Source organism: Gekko japonicus, unplaced genomic scaffold, assembly GCF_001447785.1.
Source record: "Gekko japonicus isolate JY-2015 unplaced genomic scaffold, Gekko_japonicus_V1.1 scaffold570, whole genome shotgun sequence".
Lineage (NCBI taxonomy): Eukaryota > Metazoa > Chordata > Lepidosauria > Squamata > Gekkonidae > Gekko > Gekko japonicus.
This window is the reverse complement of record NW_015173140.1, coordinates 715,230-730,332: the sequence shown is the minus strand read 5'-3', so window position 1 is coordinate 730,332 and position 15,103 is coordinate 715,230. Positions and strand designations below refer to the sequence as shown.

At 48.1% G+C, this 15,103-nt stretch overlaps 2 protein-coding genes across 2 annotated transcripts in view; one reads left to right on the top strand and one right to left on the bottom strand.

Moving 5' to 3' along the window:
* CTNNA2 (catenin alpha 2) overlaps positions 1–15,103 on the bottom strand; it is a gene marked incomplete at its 3' end in the record, with an annotated part of 719,772 nt that overhangs the window by 255,883 nt on the left and 448,786 nt on the right. The gene's annotated exons all lie outside the window — the stretch shown is intronic.
* Positions 552–2,120, top strand: LRRTM1 (leucine rich repeat transmembrane neuronal 1). Its single transcript, XM_015422280.1, has one exon. It carries the CDS (start codon positions 552–554, stop codon positions 2,118–2,120), a length of 1,569 nt encoding a protein of 522 aa, XP_015277766.1.

Sequence of the window (15,103 nt, the reverse complement as noted above, 5' to 3'; positions counted from 1 at the left end):
GGGAAGGCGGAAAGGAGGGGGGGGGGGAAGGGGAGAGAAAGAGAGAGAGGGAGACCGAATTGGGAGCAACAGAGAGCTCCTTTTTAGCCCTGCATATAATTAAGTCCGAACACAAAGGGAAGCCGCTGAATGGAGGTTGTCAGTCTCTGGAAAAAGGGTGGGTAAGACAGTTTTTTTAAAATTTCATTCTTTCCTCCCCCCCCCCAAGAGAGAGAGATATAGATTTTTTTTTAATTGTTCTTTCCTCCTTTTTTTTTTCTTTTCCATTTTTGCTGCAGCATCTAAGGTGGACCGGAACCCCCTCGCACCTTTTGAATGCCTCTGAACTTTAACGTTGTACAGATCTCTGCATGCCGGGCTCGTGCTTTTTTAAAGGGACCCCCGAAGCCAGGGACTCGGGACCCCCATGCGACGCTTGGTTTCGCCTGGCCCCCCCCCCACCCGACCCCTCTATTTTATATACGGTATGATGTAGGATCCGGAGGGGAAGGGAACTGAGGAACAAAAGATTCCATGGACATTCTCGAGCGCCTTTGGGGATCTTCTCGCTAATGGATTTCCTTCTCATTGGTGTCTGTTTAAACTGGCTCCTGAGGAAGCCCCCGGGGTTGATCCTGTGCACGCTGGCTCTCGTCTCCAAAATGCTTCCAGCCGTGAGTAGTGGGTGTCCGCTCCTCTGCCGGTGCGAGGGGAGGCTATTGTACTGCGAGTCCCTCAACCTCACGGAGATGCCGCACAACCTGTCGGGGGTGATGGGCTTGTCGGTGCGGTACAACAGCCTTTCGGAGCTGCGCGACGGACAGTTCACGGGGTTAATGCAACTCACGTGGCTCTATCTGGATCACAATCACATTTGCTCCGTGGAGGGGGACGCCTTTCAAAAGTTGCGGAGGGTGAAGGAGCTCACGCTGAGCTCCAACAAGATCACCCAGCTGCCCAACACCACCTTCCGGCCCATGCCCAACTTGCGCAGTGTGGATTTATCCTACAACAACCTGCAGGCGCTGGAGCCGGACCTCTTCCACGGGCTGCGGAAGCTGACGACTTTGCACATGAGGTCCAACGCCATCAAGTTCGTGCCCGTCCGCATCTTCCAGGACTGCCGCAGCCTCAAGTTTCTGGACATAGGATACAATCAGTTGAAAAGCCTGGCTCGGAACTCTTTTGCCGGCTTGTTCAAACTCGCCGAGTTGCACCTGGAGCACAATGACTTGGTGAAGGTGAACTTGGCCCATTTCCCCAGGCTTATTGCGCTGCACTCCCTCTGCCTACGGAGGAATAAGGTCACGCTGGTGGTCAACTCCTTGGACTGGGTGTGGAAACTGGAGAAACTGGACCTCTCGGGCAACGAGATCGAACACATCGAGCCGCATGTGTTCGAGAGCGTCCCTCACCTCCAGTCCCTGCAGCTGGACTCCAACCGGCTCACCTACATCCACCCGAGGATCCTCAGCTCCTGGAAGTCCCTCACGAGCATCAGCCTTTCTGCCAACGTCTGGGATTGTGGCCGCAACATCTGTGCCTTGGCCTCCTGGCTGAGCAGCTTCAAGGGCCGCTATGACAGCAACTTGCTCTGTGCCACCCCCGAGTATGCGCAGGGCGAGGATGTCTTAGATGCGGTCTATGCGTTCCACTTGTGTGAAGATGCCATGGACCAGACCACCGAAGGTCACCTGCAGCTGGCCGTGGCCAACAACAGCGACCAGCTGTTCAGCTACAGCCCGGCCACCCTGAACTACGACCTGCAGGAGACCGAAGGGGACAGGACGACCAATGCCGTCACGGTAACTATGCCCGGCCAGAACAGCGAGAACGCTGTTCAGATCCACAAGGTGGTCACGGGGACCATGGCCCTGATCTTCTCCTTCCTCATTGTGGTCCTGGTGTTGTACGTTTCCTGGAAGTGTTTCCCGGCCAGCCTCAGGCAGCTGAGGCAGTGCTTTGTGACACAGCGTAGGAAGCAGAAGCAGAAACAGACCATGCATCAGATGGCTGCCATGTCAGCCCAGGAGTATTACGTTGATTACAAGCCCAATCACATTGAGGGAGCGCTGGTGATCATTAATGAGTATGGATCCTGCACTTGCCACCAGCCCCCAGCCAGGGAATGTGAGGTGTGAGCTTGTTCCGTGTCTATTTCTTTCTGGTGGGGGAATTCTGGAAACCAAATAGCGAAGGGCCGAGCAAAAGACAGTCGGGGGGGCAGAGCAGACTGCTGCTGATGCTGCTGACACGGTGCCCGTCTTTGCTAAAATTATTATTAAAAGAGAGGGGGGGGAGCTCTTTCCCCCAAAAAAACAAGACTTGAAATTTTAGCTTTACTGTGGCTTAAAAACCTTCGAGACAGTCCACTCAAAGAGAGAGAGAGATTTCAAAGAACAGCTCTCTTTAAAGATCTGTCAATATTCAGAACAAACCTGAGTGTAAAAGAAAAAAGTACCAACTATTGATTTTTTTTGTAAAATGACAACAGAAAAAAATATGTTTAAAATAAAAAGGAAAATAACAGTTTTTTTTTTTTTAAAGACTGGTGTACATTACCTGGGATGTCAACCTATACTCCAGTGTGTGTGTGTTGGGAGGGGTGTTATTTGATTGTGTGTGTGTTGGGGGGGTGTTATTTGATTCCTTTCACTCGCCCAAAGTATATCAGGAAGCCCCTGGTGCCAATCAAGCCACATCAAAGCAAACCTTTAAATGACTTACGGCTTCTTGGTTTGGTAAGGTAATGGCTGTCTTGCCCTGTTGCTGTCAAATTTAAAACAGCAACGGCAGCGGCAGCAGCAACAAAAAGGCACTGAGAATCTAGTTCTCAATCTGGTACCTGTCAAGTCTGCAAGGAGTCCAGTGAGGATCCAAGGCGAGGGGGATGCTTTGAGTACTGGAGGCAGCTGTTTCACTCTGTGGACACTGCAGAGGGATTATAAGTTGCTTCCAGTGTCACAGAAACACAGTTCCTTTCATCCTGAAGAGGAGAAAAAACAAGTGGTCCCCCCCACCATCTCCACTGTTGGCCTGGGGCTAGGGGAAGGAGAAAAGGAAAAGAAAGGAAAGGAAAGGAAATCTGCCTAAGTTGGCTGCTTTCTGCTGTTCTCCAGGCACACCTAACTCCTTTCCTTTTTTTAATGCTTCTAATTTAGTCCCCCCCAAAAAAAAGAAAAGAAAAAAAGAATGGGAGGCTATAGAGCACAGAGGAAATGTGAGTGGAGGCCACACTCTCTCCTTTGCAGTGTGTGTGTGTGTGAGGGGGAAACCTCTCTATGGGGCTCTGGAGGCTCTAGGTAACACAGTGAACCACCTTTGGGGACAGGGGATACCTCGATTTGCTATAGCGGACAGGGTGCCAGCTCCAGGTCAGGAAATTCCTGGAGATTCGGGGGTGCATCCTGGGGACGATGGGGTTTGGGAAGGGAAGGACCTCGGTGGGGTATGATGCCATGGAGTCCGCCCTCCAAAGAAGCCGCATCTCCAGGGGAATGGATCCCCGTAATCTTGTGGATCAGCTGTCATTCTGAGAGTTCTCCAGGGCCAGACTGGAAGTTGACAACCCTTACGGCAAACCATGGGGGGGTAATGCATCTTGTGGAGGACCAGGCCTTACTGGTCAATGCATTGGGGACAAAAGGGGGGGGTTCATCTGTGATTAAGGACAGGCGTTATAATCGCTAATGCAAACCCAGTTTTCTAGGTTATTTTTTGCACCTTGCTCTGAGAGCCAGCCTTACGTTGCACCTCCTTCTTCTGTTTTCTGAGCTTTGCCAACATCAGTCCTGTGACCAGTCTGCCTAATGCTGTTTTTAAATGTTCCCTAGCCCTGCATGTTCTACCTGTGGATTTTTCTAAATGAAAGAACAGCTAGGCACCTCTCTCTCTCTCTCTCTCTCTCTCTCTCTCTAATCATCAACAAGCAGCTTAGCATCTGAGTAAAGTGTATGGTTGGGGGATTCTGTGTGTGTGTACGTATATATGTGTATGTGTGTGTGTGGTGTTGGAGGAGGTAGAAGCAAATGCCATGGAATTAGCTTATATTTAATTAACTTAAAATGTCACTGCTTTGAAGCGAATAAATGTTTGAAGCAGACAACTGACACCTGGTGGAAGAAACCGGAGGAGGGTTTTTTTCATAAAAATGCAGAGGAGGGAAGAACTAAATTAGGCTTCGATAGCCCCCTCCCCCCGCAGAACTGTTGCAGGCAACCCCCCCACACACAAAAAAAAACCTGGGACTTATCTGGTGGAGAAGCCCTTTCGCAAGTTGCTTCTCCCCTTTTAAAAGATAAGCCCTGTTTATTGCCTGGCCCCTTCTCCTCGCACTGACAGATGGCAACCTAAACTGAACCAGAGAACCCCTGAGTGATGGATATGGCTACTTAGGGCAGGGAAGGGCACATTCCTCCCTGCAAAGCCCCACTCCAAAGGAAACATGTCCCTCCCAAAAGCCTGTTACGTTTCCGTTAAGGGTCTTCGCATTTAATCAGACTATAAGAACCTGGAAAGACAGGAGCACCGAGCTGGGAGAGTAACAGTCGCTCTCTGCCAACAGCCACAATTGCAATCCGATGGGTGAAACTCCCAATGACTAATGGCAGACCGAGCCTCTCCAGAGCTTCCTGAACACCCCGTTCTTTTAGAAACAGAAGAAAACACCTTGTCCGAATGCTCTCAGTTACGATGAAATCATGCAGATTTGACTCGTGACTCTCTTCCCTCGGACGTGCCTGGGAAAGAACTTGAGCAAAGAGCCACTGAATGCTCCGGAGAGCATGTTCTTGTACACTCAATGCCTTCTTGCGCCAGTACTGCGATACTTGCTGCAGAAAGGTCATGAAGATTTTCTAGCTGCAGAACCCGACATGCTGCACAGAGGTGTCAATCACAGAACGCCCCCAAACCCCACCCTTCCCTGTCTGTCATAGACTTCTGATTAGCACACTGTCTCCTGTTGCAATGTGGGTAGATCGCTGAAGGGTGCAAAAACATTTTCACCAGCTTTCAAGAATGCATAAGGTTGTACCTGTGTTGTAAATTTATACGGCATAGAAAGTGGGATTCAAAGAGCACAACTGTATAGCCATATCACTGTGCATATGCAATTATACAAAAAAATGTATACGATGGATGCATAGAAAGACAGAGAGACAGAAGCCAAGCACATATTTCCTAAGTATCAGCACACCTCTGCTGAAATAAGCAGAAATGACTTGCCTTTTAGCAAAGACTCGCAATTTAAAGGCAGATAGTTCGAGAATTAAACTTTACAACCCATTCACTCCTCACCCTCTTACACCACACCTTGCCAGCTTAATCCATTCTGCACCACTTCTGAGAGGTTTTCTAGCGAGCCTGACCGTCTTTCATGATGATTCTCCCTAAAGAAAGTTGCATTACAAATTGGCTTTGGGATGCTCCCTCCTTAAAAGGTATCTCTGTGTGTGGATGAAGTTGAAGATAATGTTGAGATGGGTGAGGGGGGGCATGGCTCAGTAGTAGAACATCTGCTTGCAATGCAGAAGGTCCCAGGTTCAATCCGTGACACCTCCAGTTAAAAGATCTGGCGGTAGGTGATGCGGAAGACCTCACCCAAAACCCTAGAGGGCCACTGCCAGTCTGAGTGGACAGTACTGACCCTGATGGACCAAGGGGGTCTGATTCAGTATAGGGCAGCTCCATGCACTCATCCGTAGATAGACAGATGGATAGAATGGGAAGCACCCATTTGCCAACCAGAAGTGTGTGGGGGACTGCAGCTAACTAGTCTCTTTGCCAAAAACTTGTCCAAGTCACAACTGGCATGCCACAGGCTGCGTGTGGAAGTCGGCCTAATAGACAAGTTAATAATTGCAGAGCAAAACGGGCTCACGTTAATTTTCTGAAGCCCAAATGAAACTGCAGTCATTCCCTCTTTCATTCCAGGTGGCTGTCACTGATCTGATTGAACACCACTGCATACTTGAGGCAGGAGGACTAGAAGGAGGACCCCTCACAAATCCTTCTCATAATAACATACAAGAAGTCAATGTTGGATCAGGCCAATGGCCCATCCAGTCCAACACTCTGTCACACAGTGGCCAAAAAGACCAGGTGCCATCAGGAAGTCCACCAGTGGGGCCAGGACACTAGAAGCCCTCCCACTACCCCCCCCCCCCGCCACACACAAAGAAACAACACCACACCAGACTGAGAGTTCCTATCTATACCTTCTGGCTAACAGCCACTGATGGACCTCTGCTCCATATGTTTATCCAATTCCCTCTTGAAACCGTCCATGCTTGTAGCCGCCACCACCTCCTGTGGCAGTGAATTCCATGTGTTAATCACTCTCCATTTCCGACACTGGACTAGCTAACCACAATGATATAGAAAAATCTGTTTGGCGTCTGCCAATCAGAAGAGTTGCAAGGCAGGTACAAAATCGGTGTGTGTGTGTGGGGGGACACACCACTATGTAGGGGATCCCCTTCCATGCAGCCAGATTGTTGGGCCTGTACCACACAATGCTTTTCTCCTAATATTAGCATATGCATGTGAACTTCTCCATACACAAGAGCACACACTGTCTCTTTTAGGAGACTGCTGAATTTTGCCACTCTGAATGCTGATCAGAGTTCATTTATCTTCCTTTGGGTCTCTCTCCCTCTTCTATACTTTGGGGGGGGGATATCACAAAATCAATGCTAATGGAGCACATTCTGTATGTGCTCTGAATGTTGAAGACACAGCCATAGTTGTCCCAATGAGGAAAAGGTTCCAGATCACACACTTTTTTAATGGTTAATGGGAACTGGGGGGGATCTGTAAGTGAGGGGGAAACGCACTATGCGTGATGCACATCAATAACTGTCTTGTCTAAGGTGGCCTAAGGAAGTGGTCCCAGTTGCCCGCGAGTGGAGAAAAATAGAAACACATTTAGCAGCTCGGGGACGCTGTCAAGGAAATGAAGGTATGTAGGAAGCAGACCGTTGTTTAGTTTTTTCCTTGAGCTCTGAGGGAAACCAAAACAGAGTGGAGGCTTTGCTTCCGAGGAAGACGTACAAAATGCCTTCTAGGGAACAAAACACCACATATTTAATGCCATTCTTAATAGCCAAAGCAAACAACGGCATTGAGCTGGCACTTAGATGGAACAGAAAGGTATTCAGATCATAGAGAGAGAGAGAAAAGAAAGAGAATGTAGGGGGATGCTGAATGACGGACAGACGGATGGATAGACAGAAAAATACACACATGCAGAGGCACCAAAGAAAGAAAACAGAAATGTTATATCTAGATATCAGGAAATATGATGTGTGTGTGGGTGTGTGGGTGTGTGTTTGGGAGGGGGGGTTTACATTGCAAGATGATGGCTGCCTCAGCTGTACAGGATGTGTAAGTAGAGATGAAGTGGGTTCCAGGGAAAGAGGAAACCGGCAAAAATAGAACATGTTTCAAAAAGTGGCATGATGAAGGAGGAGCGGATGATAATGGGATGTTCAGGCAAAGCATTTATCTCCTTCAGAACATACCCGACCCATGACGGAGCTTTAGGAAGACTAACCTGACTGCTTTGCATACTTTTTGGTGCCCTCAAGTGGCAGACGACTGGCAGAGACTGACCAAGAAAGAGATCTTGGAGTCATAGTAGATAACACAATGAAAATGTCTAGACAGTGTGCGACTGCAATAAAAAAAGGCAAACACGATGCTGGGGATTATTAGAAAGGGAATTGAAAACAAATCAGCCAGTATCATAATCCCCCTGCATACATCAACGATGCAACCTCATTTGGAATACTGTGTACAGTTCTGATCACCACACCTTAAAAAGGATATTATAGCTTTGGAAAAAGTGCAGAAAAGGGCAACTAGAATGATAAAAGAGTTGGAACACTTTCCCTATGGAGAAAGGTTAAAGCGCTTGGGGCTCTTTAGCTTGGAGAAACGACGGCTGAGGGGTGACATGATCGGGGTTTATAAGATTATGCATGAGATAGAGCAGGTAGAGAAAGAGGTACTTCGCTCCCTTTCTCACAAGACAAGAACTCGTGGGCACTCTATGAAATTGCTGAGCAGTCGGGTTAGAATGGACAAAAGGAAGTACTTCTTCATCCAAAGAGTGATGAATTCATGGAATTCACTGCCACAGGAGGTGGTGGCAGCTACAAGCATGGACAGCTTCAAGAGGGAATTGGATAAACATCTAGAGAAGAGGTCCATCAGTGGCTATTAGCCGCAAGGTATAGATAGGAACTCTCGGTCTGGGGCAAGTGATGCTCTGTATTCTTGGTGCTTGGGGGGGGGGCAGTGGGAGGGCTTCTAGTGTCCGGGCCCCACTGGTGGACCTCCTGATGGCCCCTGGTATTTTTGGTCACTGTGTGACAGTGTTGGACTGGATGGGCCATTGGCCTGATCCAACTTAGGCTTCTCTTATGTTCTTAACTATAGTTACCACAGAAGTACAAATTCTGCATTTCGTTTTGCTTTTTGGCAAACCAGAAGTTGAAATAGTGGCCCTTATTCTATGGCACTTCCCACACGGGGGGTTTGCCTTGGTGAGAAGTGGGTATCCTCCCCGCCTTTTCCTCACTGCATCGTGCTGGGTTCTCTGCTCTGTCCACCTTCCCCCCCAATTTCCCTGTCATCCTTCCCAAACCTACCTTGCTGCAGTGTTGTGCGAAAGGTCACCGCTAGGGTTACCTGGATGAGCCCGGGAACCAATGGGAGGGCTGGGCGCAGGGATATGGGTGTGTGACGTTGGTGACGTCACTCTGCCACTTCTGGGTAAAAAGTGACAACGAACAGCTGAAGAAATTGCTGTTAAAACCACAAAGTTCACAGAGATTCCTAGAGCTGCCTGGTTTGACCTGGTATAGTGGTATAGCGACACCAACGATGTCGCCAGGGCTTGGTGGCAGGAGGCCTTCTGTCATAGAGGGAGACCTGGCAAGCCTAGTCACAACTCGGGGTGCCTCCTTCCAGGTGGGACCTGGGGATCCCCGGGAATTAGCGCTCATCTCCAGACTACAGAGACAAATTCCCCTGGAGGAGATGGAGGCTTTGGAGGGTGGACTCTACGGCATTGTACCCCACAGAGGTCCCTGTCCTCCCCAGGCTCCACCCCCAAATCTCCAGGAGTTCCCAATTTTGGAGATAGCCATCTTACCCCCCACCCCCACCCCTACCGGGGGCTAGGGGGATTCGGCAGCCCTAGTCACCAAAAAGCCATCTGGATGCTGCATGGGTCGAAAAGTCTGGATTTTCCGAATCCCACCCACAGCAGCTGTCATTTCCACTGCTCCAGGCCTGTGGCAACCCCCCCCACACACACACCACACCACCCTTTTTGTTTGTTCTGGCAAAACAACAACAACAGCAACAACAAAGAAGGCAACTGCCGAAACTCCGGGGCTTCCATAGGGGAATGTTTCATGTGGAAAAAGCCAGTTTGGTGTGGCGGTTAAGTGCGCGGACTCTAATCTGGGAGAACCGGGTTTGATTCCCCACTCCTCCACTTGCACCTGACTGGATGACCTTGGGCAAGCCATAGTTCTGATAAGAGCTGTTCTTGAAAAAGAGCAGTTTTTCTCAGAGCTCTCTCAGCCCCACCTACCTCACAGGGTGTCTGTTGTGGGGAGGGGAAGGGAAAGGAGATTGTAAACCCCTCTGAGACTCCTTTGGATAGTGAAGGGTCTCCTCCTCCTCCTCCTCCTCCTCCTCTTCTTCTTCTTCTTCATCATCTTTCTCCTCTTCTCTGCCCCTCTACTTTTTTAACATATAAAGGAGCTGTGCTGTGTTATTCTTTCCTTTTGTTCTCTTTTGGTATATGGACACTGGTTATGACATATAAAATACATTTAAATGCATTTAACACCCCCCCCACACACACCAGAGTTGCCAACTTCAAGTAGTAAATGGAAATCTCCTGGGATTACAACTGATTTCTGGGCAACACAGCTCAGTTCTCCCGGAGGAAATGGCTGGTTTGGGAAGTGGACTCTAGCATTATAACCACACTGGGGTCCCTCCCCTCCCCAGGCCCCACCCCCTAAATCTCCAGGCGTTTCCCAACCTGGAGTTGGCAACCCTACTCCAAATTTACATAGCAAATCTAGCTGGAGATTTTCACCAGAATATGCTGATCTAGCCCAATCTAGGGATTTCTTTTTAAACAGAAGGGGGGGGATGTGCCCCTCCCTGACCTTTGGTGATAGGCCACAGAGCTTCTTTTCGCACACACTGTTTCATTCCTGACCATGGGCATATCGGCATGTCAAGAAGGTGAGCCTTTGGACAAGAAACAATATGCATGCATCCGTTTCCCAGCCAGAATACCACCACCACCCGCCCCCCCGTGGCAGTCTGAAATAAGGCTGTGAAAAGGTTAATGTTTCAAAAAAGATCACTGGTGCCCTCTGGCTGGATCATCCCATTTGTTTCAGGCAGGTCTGTGGAGTTCCTTGCTGCAGCCTGGACACCCAGTGAAAAAGAAAGGCGGGGGGGATGCAGGGTCATCTTGAAAATTGTCTAGAATTAGTAATGCCATGAGAAACTAATGGAACGACAGAGTGTTCTGGCAAGGCAAAAAACTGTAATTGGGTGGGTGGGTGTGAGAAACCCAGCTGAACACAGAACACAGTGATTCCCCCCCAAAAAAGGGAGGGGGCTGAGTTTGGCTTTATAATGGGATGCCTTTGTTGTGAAACCTGGCGATTCTGTCTGAGTCAGAGGTCCTTCCTTCCTTCCTTCCTTCCTTCCTTCCTTCCTCTCTCCTTCTAGAAAATCTTGTCACTTTTCACATTCAGGAACACTGATTCTTCCCTCTCCTCATTCCTTAGACCAATTTTTTTTCTTGTTCTCCTTCTCCCATATTGGCCATCCCTAACATTCTGATTTCAAGAGGAGTAGAAGACAGAGGAGGTGTGCTTTCTCTTTATTATCATTATTTTTTTTTAAAAAAATACATTGATATATAATTAAAGGTAATATATCAAAGGGGAGGGGAATGACACACCGTTTGAATGATCTTAACTAGATGTGATGCTGGGATAAGAAAGGGCATATTGGCTTGGATCCAGTGATGCACGAGCAAAACCGTAAACTGACTTAGAGCACTGCTTGTCAACACCTAGTGTTTCCCCCCATGTATGTTATAATAGCCGGGGATTAGTTGTGCATAGGGTTGCCAAGTCGATCTTCCACCCCCAGCGGGGGACTTTGGGGGCGTTCCTGGAGGGGGCCGGGCATCCCCGACGTGATGATGTCACGTTAAGGACGAGTAGAAGACAGAGGAGGTGTGCTTTCTCTTTATTATCATTATTTTTTTTTAAAAAAATACATTGATATATAATTAAAGGTAATATATCAAAGGGGAGGGGAATGACACACCGTTTGAATGATCTTAACTAGATGTGATGCTGGGATAAGAAAGGGCACATTGGCTTGGATCCAGTGATGCACGAGCGAAAGCGTAAACTGACTTAGAACACCGCTTGTCAACACCTAGTGTTTCCCCCCATGTATGTTATAATAGCCAGGGATTAGTTGTGCAGGCTAATAAGTGGTAATGCAAGGGAGAGCCAGTTAAGTTTGATTGAGTCCAAAATGATACCTTAGTTCCCCTCCCCCTTTTGTCCCCACTTGCAGAAGAGGAAATTCTTCTTGTCCTAGATATAACCCACTGGATATAACCCTCTGGCTGAACCTTAACACTGGGGACATCCCACTGGTGGGGGGAGACAATGGAACATATAAGTTTTCAAAGCTGGTGTCATCATGTCCACAGTGCTGTCTGTGTGAATATTAGTCAGTGCAAGAGGCATGACTACACATTATCACCGTGGGCTATTTTATTAATTTAAAGAATTGCTGTGCTTGAACCATCCTGAAAAGAGGGCTTAGAAAGGTGTAACTCTGCTTACAGTTGCACTGTTGGCGTCTGTGATTCACTAACGTTAAAAGGCCAATCTACGTGTAACTTTGGGGTTCTGTGATAGAGACTCCCAACATGTGACCTGGAATCTGACTCTAAAACAGGCCACCAGCTACGGTTGCCAGCCTCCAGGTGGGGCCTGGAGATCTCCCGCTTTTGCAACTGATCTCCAGCTAAGAGAGATCAGCTCCCCTGGAGAAAATGGCTGCTTTGAAGGGTGGACTCTGTGGCATCATGCCAGGCTGAGGCCCCTCCCCTCCCCAAACCCCGCCCTCTCCTGGATCCACCCCCAAAGTCTCCAGGTATTTTCCAACCCAGACCTGGCAAATCTACCACCAAAGGAGACCCAAATAAGAGGGTGAGGGTGAAGACAACATGGTGGTACATGAGGTGTGGGGTGTGCATGACATGGGACAATGACCAAAGTACATACGTACACACACGCGCGCACACACAAAGACAAAGCACCTAGAGGGTTTTTAGGGGGGACTTCACATTCACTCACTCTCATTTCATCTGGAGATGTTGTTAACATCTATGCTGGCCCTGACTGAATGTCAAACAATTGTGGAAGACAGATGATGCACAGCATTCCCCCCTCCCTCCCAAGGAACAGGCTCTTGGTGGATCCATCACTCATAATACTGGGATGTGAGAAACGAATGGCGGGGACAAGAAATCTGAACAAGCAAATGGTTACTGTAGTGAGAGCAGAAGTTCAAACACCCCACACTCACACAAAAAAAAGGGGGAACCTATTGGTAGATTAGTAAATCAGAGTCAATGGTCTTGTGAAATTAACATACAATATCAGGTGAGTGGGGCAGGGGAAACAGAACCCACGCTTAATATTATTTTTTGAAATTGAAAAGAGCGTTTAGAAATTGATCATGGGGAAAATGCAGTGTAACCGCTTACATGTTAAGACTTCAGGGTTTTTTTTAATTTATATGGTTGCATTTTGTTTGCTGTGCTGTAAAAAAATATCCACTTCCTTATAAATGAGAACAAAAAACAAAAACAAAAAAATTCCTCTTCTTCCAAGATAGTTCCTGCCATGGTTTTTGTTCTTTCAAGGTTTATTTCAAGGCATCAGAATTGTCCAAGTTATTTTTCAACATTTCCCGGGTAATTTCAAATCCCGTTTGATTTTGTTTCGGTGCCCTGTCCGGTCACAGCCTGTCCAGGTCTCATTCAGACTCATCAATCGACTAAACACGGAATGACAGCAACTGTATGAGGTGCCTTAATCATGACTATTGGGATCGCCAACCTCCAGGTGCAGCCTGGAGATCTCCTGGAATTAAACTGATCTCCAGACCACACCTGCCAGTTTCCTGGCTGCTTTGGAGGGTACACTCTATAGCAGTATACCCCCGCTGAGGTCCCTGACCTCACTAAACTCTGCCCTCCCCAGGCTCTACCCCCAAATCTCCTGGAATTTCCCAAACCACAGCTGGCAAACCTCGTGGGTCAGAACAGCCTACAGTCGCATGTTTGCTAAGCACAGTATTTCTGAAGGGAACAACAACAACAACAAAACCGGATTCTACACTGGTCTAGGGCCTGCCAGTGATTTAATCCTACATTTATGTCCATAGCATGCAGGGTCGGCCCAAACACTAGGCAAACCCAGGTGATTGCCTAGGGCACCAGAGCTAAAAAGGTAAAGGTAAAAGTTCCCTTTCCAGTATTACAAATGATCTCCCTTGGGGAAAATGGCCACTTTGGAAGGTGGACTCTATGGCATTGCGCCCTGCTGAGGACCCTCCCCAAACCCTGCCCCCCCAGGCTCCACCCCCAAACTCTCCAGGTAACCCTATGAGTAGATGAAGCACTGCTTTATGCTGAGTCAAGCCACTGGCCTATCTAGTGTTGCCAACCACTTGGAGGGGGGGCAAAAAAAGCTCTTGTCCCTTTAATAGAGGTTCAATGGGATGTTGTCTCACTCTTCTCTCCAAAGTCATAGTTTGCCTCATGCTCCAAAACTCCTTTGGCCATCCCTAACGGCATGGCTAGTTGTCATGCCTGGCAACAGCTGGCTTCAGAATGGAGACTCAGTGGCCAATACAGACAGTCTGCAGGGGAGAATGGATGGGAGTCCACATGGGAGAACAGCTCTCACGTTAAGGCCTCTGCCACTCAGGCACATTTTCAGCAGCATCCACGTGGCAACAATAATGTAAGAAGCTGTCTCGTGTTCTCCCTCATCTGGGACTCTGGTGACACATTAAACCCGCTGGGATGGTGACTGACACCTGCTCATTTATGACACAACCGAGACCTCCAGCATATCATCTCAGGAACAACAGGTGAGCAACTAACTGAATGCCGTATGCGAGCTCCCCCGACATCTTAATGAAGTATGCTGTGATGGACTGCGCTTGTAAAAAGTTTAGAAGTGCTGTGCAAACAGATTAAAGGACTGTGAAGGGTTTAATCTTCCCAGAAATAGAAAGCCATGAGTGACAGGCTGCTCCAAGAAATCTGATTGGTTAGCATCAGTTGAGCAGACAAAGCTGAGGGGAAAGACAGTTGGATTTCTGCCTTGACTGAGTTGAGTTTGATTTCAGCCTTAGCTGAGAACAGTTTTATACAGGAGGAGAACTAGGGGGAAGTTGGCAAGGAAGTTTGGGAAGTATGCAAAGACTCCTACTCGGTCCAAGGAAAGGGGATAGATCTTCTAGAGAGAGAAGAAATTTCCCGACAGAGTCAGAAAGGGAGTTAGCTCTGAAAACTGCAGAGATCCCGGGTCTGGTGTGGCTAGAAGCTGCCTTTAGAGACCTTGAGAGTCAGTTAAAAACTCAAGACGAGTACTGGTGTTTAAAGAGAAGGGGTTTGGGTACTGGAAAGAGGGTACCAGCCTGCTGGAAACCAGAAGAATCAAGGAATACTCAAAGAAAGTGTATTGGACTGTTTGGGGAAACATTGGAACAAAAGCCTCTCTACATAAAGATTTAAGTCACTGTGAAAAGCTTAAGAAACTCTCATAAGCCTGAAAGGGAAGAACTGAAGTCTCTTTGTGTACTGCTTTTACCTCAGGAATGTTCAGCCCCTGGTTTCACTTGACCTTTCCTGTCTATGTTAAATAAAATATTTTGTTATTTTTGAATTTCGAAATGCCTTGAGTGCCATTTAAGTTAAAGTGGGCTTCTGATCCTTCCCTCAGGTTGCTGGGCTGAGCCCAAAGCCAAAATA